The sequence below is a fragment of the Pogona vitticeps genome, chromosome 13, assembly GCF_051106095.1.
Source record: "Pogona vitticeps strain Pit_001003342236 chromosome 13, PviZW2.1, whole genome shotgun sequence".
NCBI lineage: Eukaryota > Metazoa > Chordata > Lepidosauria > Squamata > Agamidae > Pogona > Pogona vitticeps.
Genome location: NC_135795.1, coordinates 515,455 through 537,001, shown reverse-complemented (window position 1 = coordinate 537,001; position 21,547 = coordinate 515,455). Strand labels below are relative to the sequence as shown.

General features: G+C 53.6%; 1 protein-coding gene across 3 annotated transcripts in view; it reads left to right on the top strand.

Moving 5' to 3' along the window:
* The first annotated feature begins 3,185 nt into the window (after positions 1 to 3,185).
* The window catches only part of TNRC6A (trinucleotide repeat containing adaptor 6A), a 33,105-nt gene continuing 14,743 nt past the window's right edge, over positions 3,186 to 21,547 (top strand). For all 3 annotated transcript variants that reach the window (XM_072982747.2, XM_072982746.2, XM_072982745.2), the window contains exons 1-6: positions 3,186 to 3,712; positions 5,484 to 5,531; positions 13,620 to 13,713; positions 14,141 to 14,162; positions 15,572 to 15,943; positions 17,806 to 20,454. In XM_072982747.2, the coding sequence (XP_072838848.2) occupies positions 3,216 to 3,712; positions 5,484 to 5,531; positions 13,620 to 13,713; positions 14,141 to 14,162; positions 15,572 to 15,943; positions 17,806 to 20,454 (3,682 nt within the window). In that variant the 5' untranslated portion in view covers positions 3,186 to 3,215. The remainder of the gene's footprint in view (positions 3,713 to 5,483; positions 5,532 to 13,619; positions 13,714 to 14,140; positions 14,163 to 15,571; positions 15,944 to 17,805; positions 20,455 to 21,547) is intronic.

Sequence of the window (21,547 nt, the reverse complement as noted above, 5' to 3'; positions counted from 1 at the left end):
GGTGAATTGCATTTGAACAAAGCTATTCCCCAATTAGCAGAAGTAATTGAGAGGGAAAGATGGATGTGAGTGACTCTGCAGCTGTGGGCGTTCGACATTTTCTAAATTCTTCTCTGCAAATAGTCATTAAATCTTGATTGTAATCCACATTATTTGCTGAAAGGCTGGTTTAGTATTTTGCAGTGTTTATGGAAACAGCTTGTTTGGGTCAGTTGCATTTCAAGAATCGTCCTGTTTTAATGGATAGAATTTTGCATGGGAGAATGGAAGATTCCCCCACTGTACCTTTGTGGCTCCATATGGCAAGAGAATTACAAAGAGCTTCGTGGACCACCTTCTCTGTTTTCTCCTTAGAACCCGTGAACTGCCGTGGACCTTAAACTGTCCAACTGTATTTTCACATGGCTTTGATGGTTTGTAATTATAACTTGTTTTGGCTGAAAATCAGCAGCACTTGTGAGCCATTACTAGCACAAGCTGCTTGTGCATCTCCAGAGGATGGGAGCCAGAGCTGCCGATGTACGCTCTGCCTGCTAATCCTTGTGATGGCTCGCAGCTCCAGGGAGAGCTGCAAATGCTGTTTGACGGAGGTGTCGACTTGGTTGTTAACAAAGGAGGGTATTCAAATACAGCTGGCACAGCTCCAGGTCACGGTTTATGAGAAACCAAAGAAAAGGGGAATTAAATATTCATGGACAGGTCCATTGATGTTCCAGGCATCCCTGTTAGGTTCTAGCGCGCGCGCGCGAAGAACAATGGCAGATAACAATGTTATCCCAAAACCAAAATTGGTTTATTCACATGTTTGGATCATCTTAATTTTTAAAAATGAGTACTTTTGGTTTGATTCAGGTAGCCTTCCATCGGGGTCCCATGACAGCACAGGCTGAAACCAAAAGCAGCCCATGATGAGATTCAGCTGCACCTTGAATTTCTAACCTATTCAGCCTTCTTTGGAGCAATTTGCATGAGATCTGACCAGAAAGGAATGGCTAGGTTTGATTCTCAGCTGAAGCAAGTGAATTTGCAAGTCACTTCAAATCCGGATCACAAATCAATTTGAACGCAGCACAGTCTAAAACCTGGCTAGTCTTACTTCCCTCTTCAGGGTCTTCTCCTGCTCCCAAATTTCATATCCACCAGCGGAAAAGGCATGGGAAAGCCAAACATGATTGCCATTATTACAGTTGGCAGGGGAAGGAGCAGCCTCAGCAATTGAGGAGACTGCAAACGTGGGAGGAAGGTAAGTTGCAGGGAGCAGGGAGGGGGCGAGGCAGCATGTGGGCAAAGGCCTGCCTGCCCCCCTCGAGGGGTACATGTGCATGCGTGTGTGTTTCACCCCCTGGTTCAGTGTGTCTTTGGGGACTGTGCCCCTCCGCCTTGCCAGCCACAACGGGCACCACCAGCTGCCTTGCCTTGTGTTCCTGGTGGTGGCTGGCCCGCTGGCCAAAGGGCAGCAGTTCTTCCTGCCACAGGCTGAGCCGCCTTTGTCTCCATGGAAACGCGCATTGCCTTCTGCAGTGCTTTGCCAGCTTCTTCCCAGCAGTCTGACATCCTCCTCTCATATGCACGCGTGCGCGCACACAAACACATTTGTATTCTGCTGCTTTGTCTCCTGTTGCAGGTTGGCAGACTGCCAGGGCAGGCATCTCCTTCCAAGAGCAAGCTTTCCTTTATGGCAGTGGGGCTGGTCAGGAATAGACAGGAGGACCTGGGGGGGAAACGGGGCTGCCACCGATCCCCTCAAATAGCCCCCTTCCCTGGTCTGCAGATGCACCATTTCTCCCCCTGGGGCAGGAAACCCCTGCACATCATCTTGCCCTTTTGGGGAGGCGATTGTGGAGGTCAAGGGGATGAATTGCTGCATGGTCACCAGCTGCTGAAGGAACTTAGGGCCATTGAGGCTCTGCCGCCCCCACCCAGCACCAAAATTTAGAAGGGCCGGGGAATCTAGAGGTGGATTTGACTTGGGCATGTTTAGAACATAAATGGCAACACTTCTCTCCCTCCCCCTTTTTTCCCCTCCTCTCTTGGGGGGGGGGGACACGTTTTCATCTCATGCGGTGTGGGTTTGGCTGCCTAACCCAAGCCCACATTTGCCCTCCAGGTTCTCCTGCAGGAACCGCCCCATTATTCCTTCTCTTCTCCCACGAGGGCTACATCTTGGCTGATGCCCTTTTTCCAGCACCTTTCGGGAGGGCCAGTAAACGAAAGGCTGCGCGATGCCTTGAGGTGAGCGGACCTTGCAGGGAATCCCTCTTGCCCGAGGCTGGGAGGCTGCCGGGCCCCCCAAAAAAGGCAGAAGAAGAGCCCAGTTCTGCTCTCCACGTGGCCAACCCCCCACCCCACCCCCACCCCCAGGGAAGAAGCAGCTCTCTTCCCTATGGGATGATGCTCCCTGCTCTCCCTTTCTCTGCCCCACGACAGAGTTTAGAGGAGTTAAAGTGACATTCCGCCTTCCTTCACAGGGGATAGAGTCGGGTAGGAACTAAGCACATCTCTCTCAGGCAGTCGTGCTTAGTGGTTGCAGCAAAACCTGCCTCTTTATACTCGCTGTTCTTGGCTTTAAATATTCTCTCAACAATGTAACCACCCTTGTATACTCCTTGTTTGCAGCTTTAAATATTGCCTTTCCAGGATGGAAGCCGCCTTGGGTCCTTTTCAGGGAGAAAAGCGGGGTGAAAAATACTTTAAATCAACAGATAAATGAATGACTATAAAACCCACGGCCTCGTTCAGGCGAAGGAGGACCCTGGTTATGGGTTCCCGGGGCAGGAGGACCCGAAATGCCGAGGGGAGGCGTGCCTGTGTGATTTGGAAACACAACTCCCATCCTCCCCTCAGGGGGAGAGCGCTGGGACTTGTAGTCCCGGAGGACCAATCTGTGGCTCTCCCCGAGGGCAAACGTGAAAGTGACCCTCCTCGCAGGTCCCCAAGGGGGAGAGTGAGAGGGCGGGGGGTCTCTCCGCGGTTCCCCCCCCCGGGCCCGATCCAAAGGCGACTCCAGGGGGAGGCACGTGGCCGCCCCCCCCCTTGGAGGAAGCCCCTCCGGGTCAACAGCCCTCCTCTAAACTCCCCCCCTTTTCCCTCCTTCCAGGAGTCAAACGGGCCCGGAAACGGCAGGGGGAGGGGAAAAGGGTCGCTAAATGCCGCCGCCGCCCTCGCCCCTCCCTCCGAGCCCCTCGCCCCTTCCCTCCCCCGGTTGCCAGGGCGCCATGTTGGCCCCGTGCCCCGGAAGTGCTCGCGGGGCGGGCGGGGCGCTTCCGGGCGGGGCGGAGCCTGGGCCGCCGCTCGGCCGTCGCTGCTGCTGCTGCTGCCGGAGCGCCAGACGCGCCTCCTCCTCCTCCGCCTCCTCCGCCGTGAGGGAGGCTGGAAATGGCGGCTGGCGGCGGCGGGGCCGGCGAGGCGGAGAAGAAGAAGAAGGAGGAGGAGGTGGCGGTGGTGACGACGGAGGAGGGAGAGAAAAAGAAGGAGGCGGCAGCGGCGAGGAGGAGGCGGAGGCGGCCCCGGCAGCGCCGGCCGAGGGCGGCGAAGGAGGAGGAGGAGGAGGCAGAGGAGGCGGCGGCGGCATCATCGCGGAGGGCGGCGGGGCCCCTTCTCTTCCCCGCCTCTGCGGCGACGGGCCCAGGACGCCCCCCGCGGGACTAGCGGGGCCAGGCCGGCGCCCGGGTGGGAGAGCCGCCCGCCGCCCGCCGGACCCCACGCACATGCGGTGAGGAGGAGGAGGAGGAGGAGGAGGAAGGCCCGCGGTGGGGGGGAGGGGAGGGGGCGAGGAGGAGGAGAAGGAGGAGGAGAAGGGGGGGTGAGGGGTGGGGGGCCCTCCTTCGCCCGCCCCCCCCGGCGCCCCTCCCCATCTCTTGGATGGTGGGGGAGTGAGGGCGCAAAGACTCCCCCCTCCTGACGAGGCCGAGGGCAGGCCCGGCAGAGTTGAGTAACGGGGATGATGATGATGATGATGATACGGGCCCAGGAGGGTCTCCTCCTTTCCCGTGAGGGAAGTCCGAGCCTTGTGTGTGTTGGGGGAGGGGTGGAAATGCCCTCCCTCCCAACGCCCCCTCTGAGGTAGGTCAGGTGGGGGGAGCCCAAGGTCACCCCCCCATGTGGAAGGATTTGAACCCAGGGCTCCCCGTAACCCCTGCCCCTGCACTGCCTCTTGGGGCCGGGGGGGGGGGGAGGATTTGGACGCCTCAGTTCTCAATCCCTCTCAGGAAGCGCTACAGTCCTTGAGAAGCAAATTGCTCCTCAGCACCCAAGAAGGCCCCGTCTTTTAAAAAAAAATAAGGAAAAATCCACTTCCGGCCACTTCCAGGTTTGCCTCGTTTTGTTTCTAGTTCTCCTGTATTTGGGGGCCGATCGTGCTGTGGACGGAGGACCCCCCCGGGGCAGGAGCTGCAGACGCACGAGGCGCCTCTGTCCCTTGTGCCGTCTCGCCCAGTCTGGTTCTGCAGTATGGCTTCACGGAAGAGTTTGCAAACGGCAGGCACTGGCAGGCGGCATTTCTCGTGGCAAAGGCCTCTGCAGCGAGAAGCAGACAGGAAAGTGGCCCCAGCGCCTGAAAATAAACACAAGCCCTGTGGCTTCCCACCGTGTTCAACATAGCGGTGCCTCATCCTGCTCTCTTGGCATTTCAGGTTGCAAGTAGAGGCAGCAAACAAAATTCTTGAGCCAGGAAGTGGGACACTATGACCCTGTTCCCTGGACCCATAGCTGTGCAAAAGGCGTTTCCCCTTTGTGCCTTCGTTACCCCCGTTTCCACTCCAGCTGCAGGTGCAAACCCCTTTTGACATATCCAAGAACACATGCATATTTCTTGCGTCCTGATCCAGTTCTGCTTGCCAAGTGCATGGCACTTAAGCCGAAAGGAGGTGGTTTATTCCCACATAGAAGAAAGTGTTACAGGCGCTCTGAGTGCAGTTGTTTCAAGCAATAGCTGCTTGTTTTCTGTATATGCTTTCTTCTTGTCCTGTCTCCTCAGGCAGAGTGCATGTTCTAAACACTGTGGCTTCATCTCTGGTACCATCTTGAATTTCCCATCTTAAGCCTTCGTGCAGGTTCAACTCATTTCACATAAACCTCTGCCATCTTTACAGTCAACATCAAGTGTGTGATGAAGCCCCTTTCCCATACATTCATCTGCGAACTCCCATATGACTGCTTGATGCAGGAAACTAACATGATGTACGCTTGCGGTGGATTCCTGAAACAGGCATGGTGCCCAGAACAGGGCTTGTGTTCATTTTCAGGTATTGGATTGCCTTAAAAATTTTTTACAATTCTTGCACCAGAGCATACTCACATTCACCATGCCTGCCTCAAGCTTTGATTAGCGTTTTGGATAGAGGACAATGACTTGGGTACGTGTTTTTCACTTGGCCCTTGCCAGTTCCTTGTTAAAAGAACATGGTACCTGTGTTTGAACTGTTCAGCCAGCTGGTGTTTGTGCTTGCTCTCCTGACAGAACTGTCTGGCTTCTTTTGTTTCAGAGTGTTGGAAGCCAAAGCTACCAAAGAAGCAGAAAGAAAACTAAGCAGGTAAGACAGAAACTACCCAGTTTCCCCAAAAATAAGACCTAACTTGAAAATAAGCCCTAGTATAATTTTTTGGGATGCTTGTAATATAAGCCCTACCCCCAAAATAAGCCCCAGTTCAGTGAAACCCCACCCGCCACCATTGTGCTGCAACCAGAAGACGACGTGACTGTATTTGATTAAATGTGGATTGTTGTACATGAAAAAAAAAACTGAACATAAGCCCTAATGCATTTTTGGAACAAAAATTAATATATGACCCTGTCTTATTTTCGGGGAAACATGGTAAGTGGCTGAGGGGCGCATCGCCACTGGGAGATGGGTCCTGCAGTGCTTCACGTGATCCAACAGGATGTTGTGTGATGGCTAATGCCTTTTCAAACATACCTTTTTGCTACATTTAAAAGCCAGCAGGAGCAAAAATGAATACAGAGTTTGTTTGGTGACTTCCCCCGCTACAATCTTGTCCAGCCGAATGGATTTTTATTAGCTGAGAATCATCCTTGGCCTTGGACTGAACACAAGCCACATCTTGTGAAATAAACGTTTGTTCCTTGTTGGCTTTGTGCTCAGGATCGACAACAAACAACAGCTTATTAGCAGTCGGGTCATTTTGAAGCCTCATGTTGCTGCACAAATAATAGGTACTTTAGGTTCTGCTTTAAATTTAGAATTAGGCATGTAAAACCTGTCCAAGTTGATTCTTTTGTTGTTCCTGTGTCATTAAAAGTATTACCTTTTTTGTACTACAGTGGTGCCTCGCTTAATGATGTTAATTCGTTCCAGCGAAATCGCTGTAGAGCGAAAACATTGTAAAGTGAAAATAAAAAACCCATTGAAATGCATTAAAACCCGGTTAATGCATTCCAATAGGCTAAAAACTCACCATCCAGCAAAGATCCTCCATATGGCAGCCATTTTTAGTGCCTGTCTAGCAAGGAATCTGTCCTAGAAAACAGCGGGGGGCCATTTCCTTCAGCTGGCAGCCATTTTGGAACCCAATGATCAGCTGTTCGCTGATCATCGTAATGCGAAAAATCGGTTCCTGAAGCAGGGAACTGATCATCGCACAGCGGATTTTGCCCATAGGAAGCATCGTTTTGCGATCGCTTTTGCAATAGCAAAAAAGGCATCGTTAAGCAGATCCGTTGTTATACGGAGCAATCGTAAAGCGAGGCACGACTGTATTTAGATACTCAGTTGCAAACTTCTGTCGGATAAACCACAAACCTTCTGGAAAACTGGGTGGCAGAGGTGTGGCCTTGCTAAGAGGCAATCACAGCTGAATTGCCTCTAACCAGGTCCCTGAAATTAGAACTCTGAGCCCCATTCAGGATTCAGATCTTCCTTCCCTCCAGTTTCTTGTCTTCCATGTTATGCTTGATAACTGGAGCTCCCTGGCTCTCTTTGACCCTCAGATTCAGCTGCTCACAGCAATACAAATTCAGATCCCCAAAGTTGGGAAGACCCAAGTTCCCTTGGGAGAGAATTCCAGAGAAAGGGCCTCTGGAAAGTGGTGAATGCGCATCCTGCCCTCACAGAACTGACAAGGCGGTGCGGCACAACTGCTGTCTTCCAAAGCTCTTGCCTTGATCCCGTCTGTTATCATAGCTCTAGTCGTTCTGCATTTCAGTAAAAGGCCAGGAAGAGCGGTTTTCATGGTTAGTCAGGGTAATTCCGAGGGGGAATATGCTGGGGCCTCCGTCAGTGGCTCGGAGCCGAGGCCTGTTCTTGCCTGAGTAGCCTCCGCTCTCCGGAGGTCCAGGAAAGAGCGTTTCTGAGCGTTGCCTGAAAAGTTGCCGGGACTGTCGCCTGGTGCTCCAGACATGCAGTCCCTTCTTCGTGTGGCTCTGCCTCTTCTTCGTAGTGCGCCTGGGGGCTTGGAGGCTTCCTGCCCCCTGCAGCATTTTGGAGAACCAGACCTGGGTTTTATGTTTTATGACGATACAGGCATAAGAAGAATTTGTTCTAATTCTACCATTGAGCCTTTTCCAAGGTCATGGCAGCTAACAACAATAACAAAATGATAAATTAAAGAAACAGTTTAGCTATAAAGTCCAGAGCCAGTAAAACAATGTACAAACTGACAAGTAACAATATGGAAGTAGAACAGATGCCTTCTGTTGTCACGACGGGAGGAAGAAGCAGGGATAGATTTGTTTCCCTTTGCGGGACGGATGGGTTCGTACTGCTGCTTTGATTCTTCTTCCCTACCCAAGTTTGCTTAATTTCAATAATATTTTTTTATTTTGGCTCCCAGTGACTTCCATATGGGTACAATTAGACTAAATTGAAATGGTTTTGTAACTTGTGTAAAAATGACTTGGTCTGTGTGATGCCCTGTAAGTAATTGCAAAGGAAGATATGCTGGCTTATATTGGCATTTATGGCTCTGAAGGCACAAGCCTTCACGAGTGAGCCTCCCACCTCTGACACACCCACCGTGCCGTTTAGAAAAGGGTAAGGTTGGAAACCCTCTTTTGAATACTGTACCATCCTCTGTTGATAGTTACGTGCAGATAAAAATTCATATTATAAACACAGCATCTGTGAGCGAACCTGTTCAGAAAGAGGTGTTTGGGATCCGCCACTTCCGTAGTGGGGCTTCCCACATGAATGTTTTGCTGGTGGTCATCATCTCCTTCCTCAGGTGCTGATTAGGCTCTGGAGGCGTTGATCGTACACAGTGGCGTGAATGCAAATGAACATTCTTGAAAGAGAACATGAAGGGCATGCTTGTGTTTTGAGTGAAGATGGGGGGGCAGGTACGTGGTCTGGAGTTTCTCACACTGGGGGATAGAGCCTTTTACTGGAAAGTAAGAATTCTGCCCTGCCCCCCTTTTTAAGATTTTTCTCTGCATCTTTAAATACTGGAGCTTATAGAGATGATTTTTAGAGACAAAAAAAAAGATCAATATGCAGAACCATTTGGAAAATATACATTCTGTCTATCCTGAACAAGGTAAAAAGGGGAGACAAGAGTCTGTGGTTGTTTTTTAAAGCCCCTGTATAAATAAGGAAAGCTAATTGGTGGGTAGCAATGTAGTGTTTTCGACTCCTGATGGAGACCAGGGAACAACCTGGTCCCTTCTCCCCATATCACTGAGGGAGCCACGTCCACTCCCGAAAGAGATAAAACGGAAGAAAAAGATGTCTCTCAAAGAGACAGGTCCTGCCCGTGACACAGGTGTGCTCCTGAATCTGCCCCATAGAGCGTTTGTGTGCTGCTGAAAATCACCTCTCTTTCCCAAGCACCTGCCCGATCATATGCCTTCCAGCAAAAATTAGTTCTGCTGCAAAGGTGCAATGGAGGTAGAGAACCCAAATGGGCGCCTTATATTTTCCACTTGGGTAAAAGATGCAAGCAGAGACCTCAGTGCTTTCAGAAAGTGGATGGATTGAGAGCTGCATCAAATAGTTGTGAAAAGGGGGTGGGGTGGGGGTGCAAAGCACTGCCGTTCATTTTTGGGTGGGAAATGGCATGCAAACCTCCCCCCCCCCCCATACTGCAACAATAGGATGACTGTCGGTGGCTGTAGAACTCTTGTGAGTTTGGGGTACATGTTTGTGGATCCTAAGAGTCAGGAGCTTCATTCTCCCCCCCCCCCCCCACTGTGCCCTGCCAGGGAAGAGCCAGCCTGTGTGGTCTTGGGCAAGCTGCAGAGGGGCCCCAGAGCACCCCCCCCCCAAAAGAAGGGATTGGTAAACTACTTCTGAATATTCTGTACCAAGAAAACTCTGGAAAGGATCGCTCCATAAGCTGAAGTCGACGGCACGTAATTCTTATTTTTAGGGCTACCGTGTAGAGGTGTGTAGCAGGTCCTGCCATTGGCTGTGGATTTTTAGAGCTCTGTGGAAAGAAGAAAGAAATGATATTTCATGTGATTTGCATGAAAAATTATGGAAAGTGGTGGCAGAGCTAGTATGTGTGTATATCCTGGTGTTAGTTGGTTGGTCTGAGTCATGGCTCTGTTTCTTAAGCCTTTCTGACCCTCCTCCCCCAGTTTGATAGACCTTTCTGTCCCCTCTAATCAGCGACAGAAGTCATATTGGATCTTCCTACTTCTGTTCCCTTGCTATTTTATTTGATTTATAAGAATTCATTGTTCCTTAATCCTAAATAAGGGTCTCAGAGAGGCTTACAAAACATTTACTTATGTCTTTATTAAATTTGTACCCGAAAGATGTCGAACTATGCCTGGGCAGGGCGAAGCCAGAGGAAACTCTGGTGGAGGTCCGTAGCGGTCCTGACGTGCAAATCGGTCGTCCGACCTGGGTATAGGGGCGAAAGACTAATCGAACCATCTAGTAGCTGGTTCCCTCCGAAGTTTCCCTCAGGATAGTTGGTGGTCGTCCCCCTCCCTGCCGCAGTTTTATCTGGTAAAGCGAATGATTAGCGGTCTTGGGGCCGAAACGATCTCAGCCTACTCTCAAACCCTGCACTGCTTCCAGAAATGGTTCTGAGACCAGTGAAAACAAAATCTTTAATTTAAAAAGATAACATAAAAAAGTCTGCTAATGGAAGAAAGACAGCGAATGTAGGAACAGGAAGTTCGAGGAGTGGGGGTGGGGGGGGGGAAGAGAAGCCGAGAAAGAAAGTAAAATTCCAGTTTAGCTCATTTCTATAAACTGTTTCAAAGCCTCTGCTGCTAGATTTCTAGTTTAGGGAAATGCCAGGTGACTGTTTTAGCTCCTTTTTGTTATGGGACCTGTTAACCAAGGGTGACTTCAGAGTTTCACAGGATGTTTCGTTAGTCAGACTCCAAAGTATGTACTGTAGGCTCTTAGACTGACCTAAGTTGGTGTGATCGGATGTTCCACCTAGTCGTCATTCTTCGGTGCCGTCAAGTTGAAACTGACTTACTGTGACTTTGAAGAAGGCTTTCAAGGTTAAGTGAGATCTTCAAGAAGCGCGTGAGGTGGTTTAGGACAAAATAACGTGACTGGCTCAAGATCACACCGTGATATTTTTTTTTCATGGCTGAGTGAGGACTTGAACCCCAATCTCCTGAGTCTTAACCCTTGCACCTCCATGGCTGCCTGGCTTTCCTTGCCTGGGTTCAAGAGCGTACAAGGCAGTGCCAACTTTCGACGCCTAATGACTTCCACGTGCAGCTTTAATCAGATCATACTTATCTCCCGGCAGGAAGACGATGTGAATGGCCTGGGTGTTGAGTTACTTGGGCTGCGGTGGGCCCTGGTTGAGGGCTGTGGGCCAGCTGGGTTCCTGATCTGCTCGGCTGTGCTCTTTTGCCTGCGAGGTGGCTTTGCACTTTGGGTTGTTAAATCCCCAAGGGCTCAAGTTGCCGAGTGAACATAGGTGGGCCGCACTGGGGCGGCCTGGGCTCCTTGGAGGGCTCTCTTCCATTGGCGGTCTTTGCTCTGGTTTTCCCCTAGAGCAAATTGTGGGGAGAAATGTGAGCTGGTGGCGGTCTAGTTCCATATTGCCCTTGTGATTGGTTTCTGTCCTGACCCCATGGGGGGGGGGTGGCCTCATTGCACCGACATGCGACAATTAAGGACCTCTGGCCCTTCCGTGAGTCCAAATGAGATGGACGAAATGGGGAGGGTGGGGGGCCTGCATTCAGCCACTGCAGAAGGACGGGCGCCCCAAAGCAGCCAGCCGTTGCCCAGATGCTCTTCAAGAGCCTTGGGTTGAACTGGCGCCATCTTGTGGATTCTTCCGAGGCTTTCTTTGAGAAAAAGCCGAGCCCCTTGTAGCTCGCCCTTAAAGCCTGCAAAGGCACAGGAGCCCAGGACCACGGAGTCTGGTGGAGACCTGCGGTTGGCACTTTCTGTCCTGGGAGCCCCAAACGGCCCGTCAGCTACCATTGCGTGGGCACCACAAGCGGGCTGCCCCGGTTGGCTTGCGAGCGGGCGAGCACCATGTGGGTGAGCGCCGTTGGGCGACTCTGGCTTGCAGCCCCCCCCCCGGGTGCCTCTGAACCAAGGGCTTGTTTACGGTGCCGCCTGGCAGCTGGCTGCTCCCCGCCCCTGCTTTATTCTCCCCCTCAAGAATCCAGATGAAGAATTTGGGGCTTCCTTCGTGTTGCTTCCTCTCGCTTGTTGGGAGGGAGGGGCGAGCCAGTCCCAGCAACCAAGCAGCCGAGCAGAGCTCCTCCGTGTGTGTGTCTGTCTCTGTGTGTGTGCGCGCGCACGCGCCAGGGTGCCCGGCTTGTTGTGTCATGCACACACACACTGTCTGGCTCAGCAGTTTTTAACCCACAAATAAAAGGCAGACACAGGCAGCAGTGAGCCAACATGGACGTTCTGAAGCCATTTTTAAGCGGTTCTAAATGTTAAGCTTCTATCACAGCATTGATTTGTTAACAGTCGGTGTAGAAGCCTATCAGCTTGCCGTCCATCTCTTACCTGAATCAGCACTTCCTCTCTGGCATGTTTGCTCCCCTTCCTTCCATGGAGAATTTTTACATTCTGTCCACCATAGATAACAGCTTCTTTTTCTTTTAATGTGATGAAACTGGCCTTGTCCGCTCCATAAGAGTTTTGTCTTACTTCTGTCCAGCATTTAATTTAATGATCATTTGTTCTTTTGTGTTTTGAGGAGGGCAAGCGAGTGGAGGGACAGGGGAAAGGGAGGAGAAGGTAGGGCAAGACAATCCCGTTTCCAGGTCCCTGTGTTCCCATCAGAAAGGGAGGTGAGGCGTCAAGCGCTCGAAAGAGAGGCTCAAGGAGGGAGTGCTGTAAAGATGCTCTTTGGCCGTATGCAGAGTCAGGACCAGTTGGTGCTTTTATTGGCCCACGAAATAACCCCAAAGGGGAGCCTCCCGAGTCTTCGGGGCTCTTGGTCAGGTTGGCATTAGACAGGTTGAGCTAGTGAGGAAGACACAGAAAAGTCCAAAAATCTTGGTGGTGTAGCCGAAGAAGCGAAAGTGAAGTTAAACCTCCAGGGCATCCTCAGTCCCCAAAGGCCACACTGTCTAGCCTGGTGATTCTTGGCCTCCTCCCGTTTCCTCCAAATCAGCAAAACGACCCACCTGCTGAAGGGCTGCAAGGTTGCCAAGCTCACCTCTCGGGGATATTTTTTAGCAGTCCAGTTAGGGTATTGTCCACCCAGATTTTGAATTTTTGCAGATGTTTCTTTGCCTTGTTTTCCCTTGCTCAGAATTGCTGTAATTTTTTTTTCAAATGGCAAAACATTAATTTCACTCTTGACTCTGATTTAAAATAACTGTTTCTGTTTCTCAGCAGATTAAAGATAAGTGGTATAGAGAGACACAGACTGTTTTGTGGGGCAAAGCAGAGCAGAGCAAAGCAGAGGAATTTTAAAGGCAGAGAGATTCCATAAGGAGGGCAGAAGGACCCACAGTGCATTGCCTGGGGGATAAAAACCTGTTGTAGCTTTTTCTGGCCCTAGGCGAGAACTTATTCAGAAATAACCTGAACAAACTCCTTCCTTGGTGAAATAACAAGACCTGTCAAGTGGAAACAGAATAAGGGAGAAAATGTTGAGCCCATGAAAGCTAAGTCTGTAATGCAGGGGTCCCCAACCTCCTGTCCATGGCCCTGTACCGGGCGGTGGCCTTTGCAGGACTGGGGTGTGGAGATAGATCTTTCGCACGCATGGCCCCCCACACCCGCCCACCCACACAAGCGCCCTACCCACCCCAACAGCTTGGAAAACGTTGGGTACCACTGCTCTTATGTTTCCACAAGATATTTATTTCTTATTAGTCATTTTGAACTTTCTTTACCTGTGGCTGTATCTCATTTACTTGGTCCTCTGCCCAGCAGTCAGTGGCAGAATATTGCACTCCATTAGTGCGCAGGAGTGGATTGTAATCACCCTGTAATCAGTCTGTGAGCTTCTAAGGCATCACACATTTTTTTGCATGGAAAACTAAGCTGGACTAAAGACACCCAGGCGAGGAGCTGGCTGGAGAGCTAAGTGGGTTTACTGGGTGCTTCTTAAACTTTAATTGGTCAATAAACTCCAAATAAAGCAGACGTTCCTCGGTTCGGTTCCTGAAAGACAAAGTGCCCGTGAAATGGTAGAGATTGAGGATTGCCCGCTTTGCCTGGAAGGCCGTCTCCTCCGAGGTCTTTTACGGCAGCCTTTTCTCTTCCCAGGAGATTAGTGCTAGAAGTGCAGGAAGAACAGTTGATGGAAGAAAGGAAAAAGAGGAAGGAGGACAAACGAAAGAAAGAAGCTGCTCAGAAGAAGGTGAGTCGGAGGCCCGGCGGACTTTAGGCTGCCTGGCGGGTGGGCCGAAAAGCAAAGCTTTGGGACAGCTGAAGAAGAAGGGTGCCGGGGAGCCCAGGCTGGGCAGAGTCCCTCCACGTCTGTGCCCATGCACGCCGAAGCCATTTGCAACTTTAGCCCCACCCCTTCCAAACACAGGCAGGCTTTCTTTTCCAGTGAAAAAAATGGGTCTACCTGCTCCTGGAAGCAACTTGAAAAGAGGAGGAGGAGGCCGTTTTTGTGGAGGGAGGAGGGCACAGCCTCTTTGCTTCCTCCCCTCCCAGTTTTGTAAGAAAGAGTTTGGATAGTTTCCCGCCCATCTAGGGGAGCGGGCACACTGCTGTTTAAGCTCCAGGGTGATGGGGAAGGACAGGTGATGTCACTAATCAAGTTTTCTCTCTTGTTTCAGGCTGCTGAACAAAAAAACAAAGGTAAGCAGTTTCACAGCTGTGGACAGGCCATATCCTGTCAGGGACGACTCCTTCTGGTGGGGAAGGGGTCCGCCTGTCCCCCTCCTGCGGCTGCTGCTATGGTGATATGGGAAAAGAATTGTTTTGCCAGCGATGGGACCCTTCTGCCCAGTGTCACTTCTCCCTTCCTGTCTCAGGCTTCAGAAGAGGAGAGGGCGGTGTTGGCACCGAGGCGTGGGGGAAGCGGGAGACATAAGCCAGACGGAGGCACTTCCTTTGCAGGATGCTCTTGTCTTACAAAGCAGAAAGTGCTTAGAGGAGTCTTCACTGAAACGTAGTCAGTCTTGTTTCTCTAGGTGAATAAGCAAGAGAAAGTGTTTCGGTCGGGTAACTCCAGTATGGGAGAACCTTTTACCCTTATCTTTTAAAGGGCAGGTATTTCCTGTTGAAGGCCTTTGACGTGCCGTTTCCTGTCCTGCTGACGGCTCTGCAGAAGTTACTGATTTGCTAAACGGTCAGCAGCTGAGGGGAGCCCGTGCGGCACCGTCCTCTCGAAATAGACGTTTGAACTTTGCATTTCGCATGTCCCCGGTTGGTGCAAACATCGGGCTTCCCCTTGTTTGCACTTCAGCGCTTCCAGGCTGAGAGCTTGCTGGGGGGCACACAGGAGAAAGTAGCCAGGGAAGTCACCATCTGAATGTTGCTGTAAAAACAAGGCCGTCTCTGTTCACCACCTTCATGAGTGGGGAAATGGCAGCAGTGAGCTTTCTTGTTCCATGGGGTGAGCTGATCCACAGGGCCCCTTTCCAGAGGCAGAAGGTCGGCATCGTCCCAACACTCTGCTGGACACCTTTTTCTCCACTGCATAGGCAGCAGCTTCGAGAGCCGGAAAGGCAGTGGTCCTCCCTCTCTGCCGGGAACACACTCTAGCTTCAGAATGAAACCAAACAGGCACCCCAGAATTTTGCCTTTAATGGCAAGGGCAACCTTGACAACTGAATCAAACTCTTGTTTCGAACTTCATTCTTTTCATGAAAAGCTGGTTTTCCTGAATAAATGACCCCAGTAATTTCCATAAAGGATTGAAAGAAATATGTAATATTGAAAATAGGGCTATAATGTTGAAAAATGGAGCATCAGGAGGAGACAGGTCAACCTGAAGCATTTCTTAACTTTTCTTGTGCATGTGGTCACTTGCATTGGATTGGTTTTAAATGTGGCATACTTTGTATACCATATAAAGGAGATAGTGGATGCCAGGGTTGAACTTGGTAGCTCAGTTTGTCATTCTAAAAAAAAAAAAAAATCATCTGTGCAGTTTAAAAGGGTTGTTTACCTTTTACTCCTTTTAAGAAATATTTGACAGGCATTGAAAATCGTTGGGGCTGAATCAGTGCTCTTTTTCTTCCCGTTCCTTTTGTTGAGGGCAGGGTCCGAACCAGCAAAGGCCAGTGTAAGCCAGCCACTTCCTGTTGCCTCTGCGACCAGTCCTCCCACCGCAGCCGGCGGCGCTGGTGGCAACAACAATGCCAGACGGGGGGTCAGCAACACTCAGCAGCCGCAGTCGCCGCAACCGTCGCAGCCGTCCGTGTCTCGCTACCCGCCCCGTGAAGTCCCGCCCCGGTTCCGGCACCAGGAGCAGAAGCAACTGTTGAAGCGAGGCCAGCCGCTCCCGGGGATCGCGGCCAACCTGGGGTCAGCCTCTAAACCGCTGAACGGCCAGGCAGGAGGAGGGAGCCCAGGAGCCAGGGAGCTGCCTGCAGCTGCCGGAGAGGTGCAGAGCAGCAGCCAGAAACAAGCAGGTAAGGGAGAGCTGGAATGTCCTCAGGTGGGTCACCTTGGGGGCGGGCAGAAGGGGAGGATGCTTGTAATCCATGTCTCCCAGACATGCTGCCCCGATGTGGTTACGTCCTCTAGTGGAAACAAGAGCTAGCCATTTCTCGGTGGTCCTTGAGACGCTTTCCCTTTGGTTTCCAAATGCCGTGTGCATCCCTAGAGTTTCAGGCATCTCTTGGCAGCTTCACGGGACAGGCGTTGTGCAGGCAGGGTGGTTTCGCTCTCTGGTCAAAGTGCTCCTTGCCCTTCCTGGAGGGGAGGAAGAGAGGCGCCCATTCTCCTCCTTAGCTCTTCTTTAACGCTAGCTTTCCTGCCGGCATTTGCAAGTCTGTTTCTTAGTTAGATTTTGGTGGGTGCGAAAGGACTCTAAGAAGAGGTCTCAGGGTGACTGAAGGTCACTCAGTCATGGTGAAAAAACACCCTGGGTCTGACTGACAGAAGGAGAGGGTCAAGGGGGGGGGGAAGGAGGCATAGTGCTGTTGTAGCAGGAGATACTATAGAATACCATCATAAAATAGAAAATAAAGCCCCATAAGAATCCTTTGACATCCACGTTCTGTAACCCTTTTATCCGAGTGAATCTCCATTCCTTTGGTCCAGCATGAACGGGAAAACAAAAATATGTTCCAGCCGGTCAGCAAATAACTCCACCTTCTTTGGCAAAAAGCTTGCAAAGAAAAGAAACAGTTCTTTGTAAGATAGTGGAATATATTTACTTATTTATTTAATGCTCTCCCCGTGTATGATGTTTAACTGAGTACACGAGGGGAGGTCATGCCCCCCCCAGAGGCCTTACAGCCTAAAATTTCAATACAGGAGCAGAGGAAGGGAAGAGGAGTCAGAGCAGAGGTGAAGAGGAGACTCGATGTGCAACGGTCTGGGTTTTGCAGGATTAGCCGCGTTTCTTTGTTTATTCTTCAAAATAAGTATCCTAGAGAAGATTCCAGAATAAAAGTTAAATAGGTAGCACAATGCAACAGCTTCAGTATCTAAACATAAATAATAAAACTCAGGGCTTTAGAACTTCAGGTAGCCTATGAAAAGTTTAAAATGCAGAAAGGTGGTGGCGGTGTTGTTGTTTTTCGTTGTGCAAATAAAAATGTTCCCCCGTCGTGCCAGGAAGCAGGCAATGTGGATGCCAGGCACGCCTCTGGTTGGAAGGCATTCCCAGTTGGGGAAAGGCAGCGGTTTCGGGCCTGATGGGGTGGGCAAGGCTGGTGGTTGGGCCCGATGCCTAGGGACCCTGCTGCCCCGTGTGCACCTGCTCCACATCATCCCGCCGCCCAACGGTCTCAGATTTCGTACCGGCTCCGTAATCGGAGGGCGTGGAAGTAAAGGGAGGGTGGGGTGGGACGCTTCTCTCTCTCTCGGGGGAAGGTGAGTCTTGAAGCAGGATGGAAGGGAGGCAAGAGGGCTCCGCAGCGGTCGCCCAAGGCGGTTTCGGGCCCTGCAGGCAGCAGAGTCGAGGAGGGAGGGGGGCAGACAGTCTGAAAGTGAGGTGGGTGGGGGAACAGGCAGGGAGATCGCAGGAGGGAGGGGAGGGATCAGGGCAGCAGGGGACTGACGCTTGGTGAACGGATGGAGGTGAAGATGGCAGTCGTCTAGGCGAGAGGTAGCCTTATCGTGGGCCCGCGTTTTGGGGGAGGTTCACCGTCTCAAAGCAGGCTCTCCTGCATTTCCACCTCCTTCATCTCGCCCGGTGGCAGTTTCCTGAGATGACGGCCAGCATCCACCTGAGGCCCGCACAGCGCCCGTTGCCCTACTTGGGAGTTTGCTGCTTCCCTTTCGAGCGCCCCTTGCACTGACGCTGTGTGCCCTTTTCTCCTAGATCTGAACCACGGCACGCTCGGATCCCATCATGAGGGTTCTCACTGGGGAACGGTCTCTTCCAGTAGTGACTCCAGCACAAACTGGGATGCGGTCGCTGTAGACGGTTCAGGAAAGGAGGCCTGGCCCTCCGTTGCTGCCGCCAGCGACTCGGAGCTGGCTTCAGAATGTACGGACACTGACTCTGCCTCGAACTCCGGGTCCGAGAGGAACCACGTTATCATGGCCTCCAGGGGCCAAGGCGGGGAAGTCCACAGCCTGCGGAATGGCACCGGTGGACTCAGCGCTCAGGCCAAGCTGGCCGGCGTCAGCAGCAGCAGCAATAATGTGGCCAAAGGGAGCATCAGCCGGTCGTGGGGAGTCGGCCTCGGTGCCGCCGTGAGCCCCTGCCCGGTCTCTGCGGAGGTTTCGAACGGCACAACAGAAGGTAGCAACAGCAGAAAGGATGCTGACGGTTGGGGCGTCCTCAGTTTACCCAACGGAGACCTAAATCCCAGCACTTTGAATTCCAACGGCCACCACGGTGCCTGGCCTCTCATGGAGAACAGCGGGCCTGCCTTGAAAGGGCCTGGAGGAAACAGCAGCTGTGGCGGTGGTGGCGGCACAGGCGCTGGCCCGCCGGCCAACCCTCGTGGCGTGAACGCCAGCCTTGGCAACTCCTGGGGCTGCCTCCAGGAAAGCGGCCACGTGAACGGTACACGGAAGGGGGCGCGGGGCGGGCAGCCCCTCAACCCGAACCTTGAAGTGAGCGGACCAAATAATAACACTACTAACTTTGCGACCTCTAGTTTACCAAACCCCGCCAGTTCAGGGCAGACAAATGAACCGGCCGGCAGTCATGCAGGGCCCGGGCCCTGGGGGGGGAGTGCCAACGGCGGCCAGCCGGCACCCCAGGCCTCTCCGGTCCTCAACGGCACTTCCGTTTCTCACCAGAGCCATGCCGAAGGAAAGAACGGAGGCGCTCCCGGTACTGCACGGGGGCCCAGCTACAGCCCCAGTTACTCCGGGGACCCCGGTCCGGATCCAAACAGCCACGCCACGAGCGACACTGTGAATGCATCTCAGAGGCCTCTGGGGCTCCATGGGGCCGGCAGCTCCAGTTCTGACATCAGTGGGGAGAAAGGACCGGGGACGTGGGAGGGGGCAGGGATAGGCAGCCCCCAGGCCCCCACCCCTTGGGAGCAGCGTGGACTTGGGCTGGGTCTTGGAGGGGGCCAGAGGGGCCCCGCACAAGGCCCCCCTGCGGCAGAAGGAGAATGGAACAAGCCACCCACCAATCAGCCTTCCTGCGAGGGCACGGGGGGCAGCGGTAAGAAGTTTACAAGTCTGTGGAGGCCTGCGGAGGAAGAGAAGGCCGGCGCTGACCTCCAGCAGAGTTTCTCCGCCTCTCGTGTCGTCGAGCAGAACAGCAAATGGACTAAGCCGAGGACGGGGGACAGCGAAGGACGGGGCGAGGGTCCCGAAGACAAAGCCCCCCCGGAGAGAAAGAAAGCCGACCCACAGGCCTTGCTCCAGAGCATCGTGAGCAGAGCCGATCTGGATCCCCGGGTCCTCTCCAATTCCGGCTGGGGCCAGACCCCCATCAAGCAGAACACCGCCTGGGATACGGAGATGTCCCCACGAGGGGCCAGGAAGGCGGACAACGGGACAGAGGCCTGGGGGGGCTGGGCGGGCCAAGCGAGCCCCTCCGGGGGGTTGGCAGAGAGGCACGGCCCCCACGGGAACGGCCCTCCGGCTGGGGCCGGGTGGGTGGATCCCAAGTCTGTTACGCGGTGGGGGGACCCCAGGGGCCCCGGCCCCCAAGGGCGCTGGGAGGAGGGCTCTGCCCCCGCTGGGCTGCACCACAAGGGCAGTCAGTCGTGGGGGGGCGGGGGCGGCAAAGAGGGCAGGTCTTCCTGCCCCACGTGGGGTGAGGCCGAAAAGCTCAAGCAGGGGTGGGGAGAGGCCTCCAAAGCTGGCCCCGGCTGGGCCGTCCCACCGACCGACGGCTGGGGGGGAGAGAACCTGAGAAGCAACCATTGGGGGGAGGTGAGGAAGGCCAGTTCGGGCAGCAGCGACAGCGACCGGTCGGCCTCCGGCTGGAAGGAGCCCAGCAAGCCCGGCCCGGCGCCCTGGAGCGGGGCCAGCGCCAAACCCAGTGCCACCTCCTCGGGCTGGGAGGAGCCGGCCAAGCCCAGCCCGAGCCCAGGGTGGGGGGAGCCCCGCAAGCCCGGCCGGGCGCAGGGCCGGGGGGAGGCGCCCAAGCGCTCTGGCTCCCCGGACTGGAGCAAGCCCCCCCAGGAGGTGGGATGCTGGGGGGCCCCGCCGGCCGCAGGCAAGCTGCCCCCGGGGGCCGGGTGGATGGGCGGGCCCGTGCCGCCGGCCCCCGCTAAGGAAGAGGAGGCCACCGGCTGGGAGGAGCCGTCCCCCGAGTCCATTCGCCGGAAGATCGAGGTCGACGACGGGACCTCGGCCTGGGGCGACCCAAGCAAGTACAACTACAAGAGCGTGAACATGTGGAACAGGAACGCCCTGCACGGAGGCGGCCCGTCAGACCAGCAGGCCCCAGCGCCAGGGCCCCAACCACCGCCACCGCCACCACCGTCGCAGCTGCCGCAGGGGCTGCCGTCCAGTGCCGCAGCAGCTGTGGAAGGCGGCAGCAGCAACTCCGGTAAGTCTCCTGGCCCCGTTTCGTTCCGTTTCGCTGAAGCCTCTGGGGCACTTAGAACCGGGGAGCCCCCCCCCCTTTTTGCACGAGGGGAGCTGCTCACCTCCCGCCTTGATTTTCCCCCCAACGCCGGAGCCGAGCCCAGGCCTGCTGTTGGAGTTCCTTCCTTTCCAGGTGCACCCCAGGAGGCGTAGAAGCCAGAGGACCCACAGATCCACGGCGGATCTGGGGGCCTGGCACGAGGTGGGGCTGAGGAAGGCTCAGAAAGTTGGGCTGTGGGGCTCCTCCGGCCAGATCATTCTTCTTTTTCTCTTTTTAAATTATGATATCAAAAGCAAGATAAACCAAACCAGAAACGCTTCTACGTCCTGTCACCTTCGTTCCTTTCTCCTCAACCTTCTGGCTCTTCACCCAAGCCACCTTTTCCCGTCAGGGCCGGGCTCTCCTTCTGATAGCCTTGCATGCCATTCCGCCCACTTTCTCTCCAGAGACCTCCTGCTGCTTCTCCCCCCAGTGTGTACCCCGGACAGTTCTGATGGGTCACAGACCACCAGAAAGGCCGATGTCTCTCTCAGTCGTGTGTTAGGGTCATTTAGACACATCAAAGACCGGCAGCTTGAAAGGCACAGTATTCCTTTTTCCTCTTGCTGGCCTGTTTCAAATGGGGGCCCTCCGTAGTTAGGGAAAAGGAATGGCTGAGTTCTCCTGAACTTGCCGGCCCCTGTTCTAAAATGCGCTGTTTGGAGAACGGATCCGGACCAAGGCGGCCATGTTGTGTGGACCTGGTCGGGTGTCTCTGTGCTGCTGGCCTTACGAAACAGAGTGGTGCCAACCTGGGGAGGAGCGAGGGGTCCTGGTGGCCAACAGGGAGCATTGTGGGGATGTCAGCACTCCTTGGCCCGCCTCCTCTGGGCCTGGAGCAGGGGCACAGAGACCCTTTTAAATACTGGTCTCCCACACACACACACACACGCCCAGAGCAGCTGAAGACCGGTCGTAAGAGCCCCGTGAGCTTTCTGTTGGCTGAGAACAGTTTTCTCTAGTGAAGAAGTCCTACGGCTCTTGAATTTTTATGATCTCCCTGTTAAGAGAAATA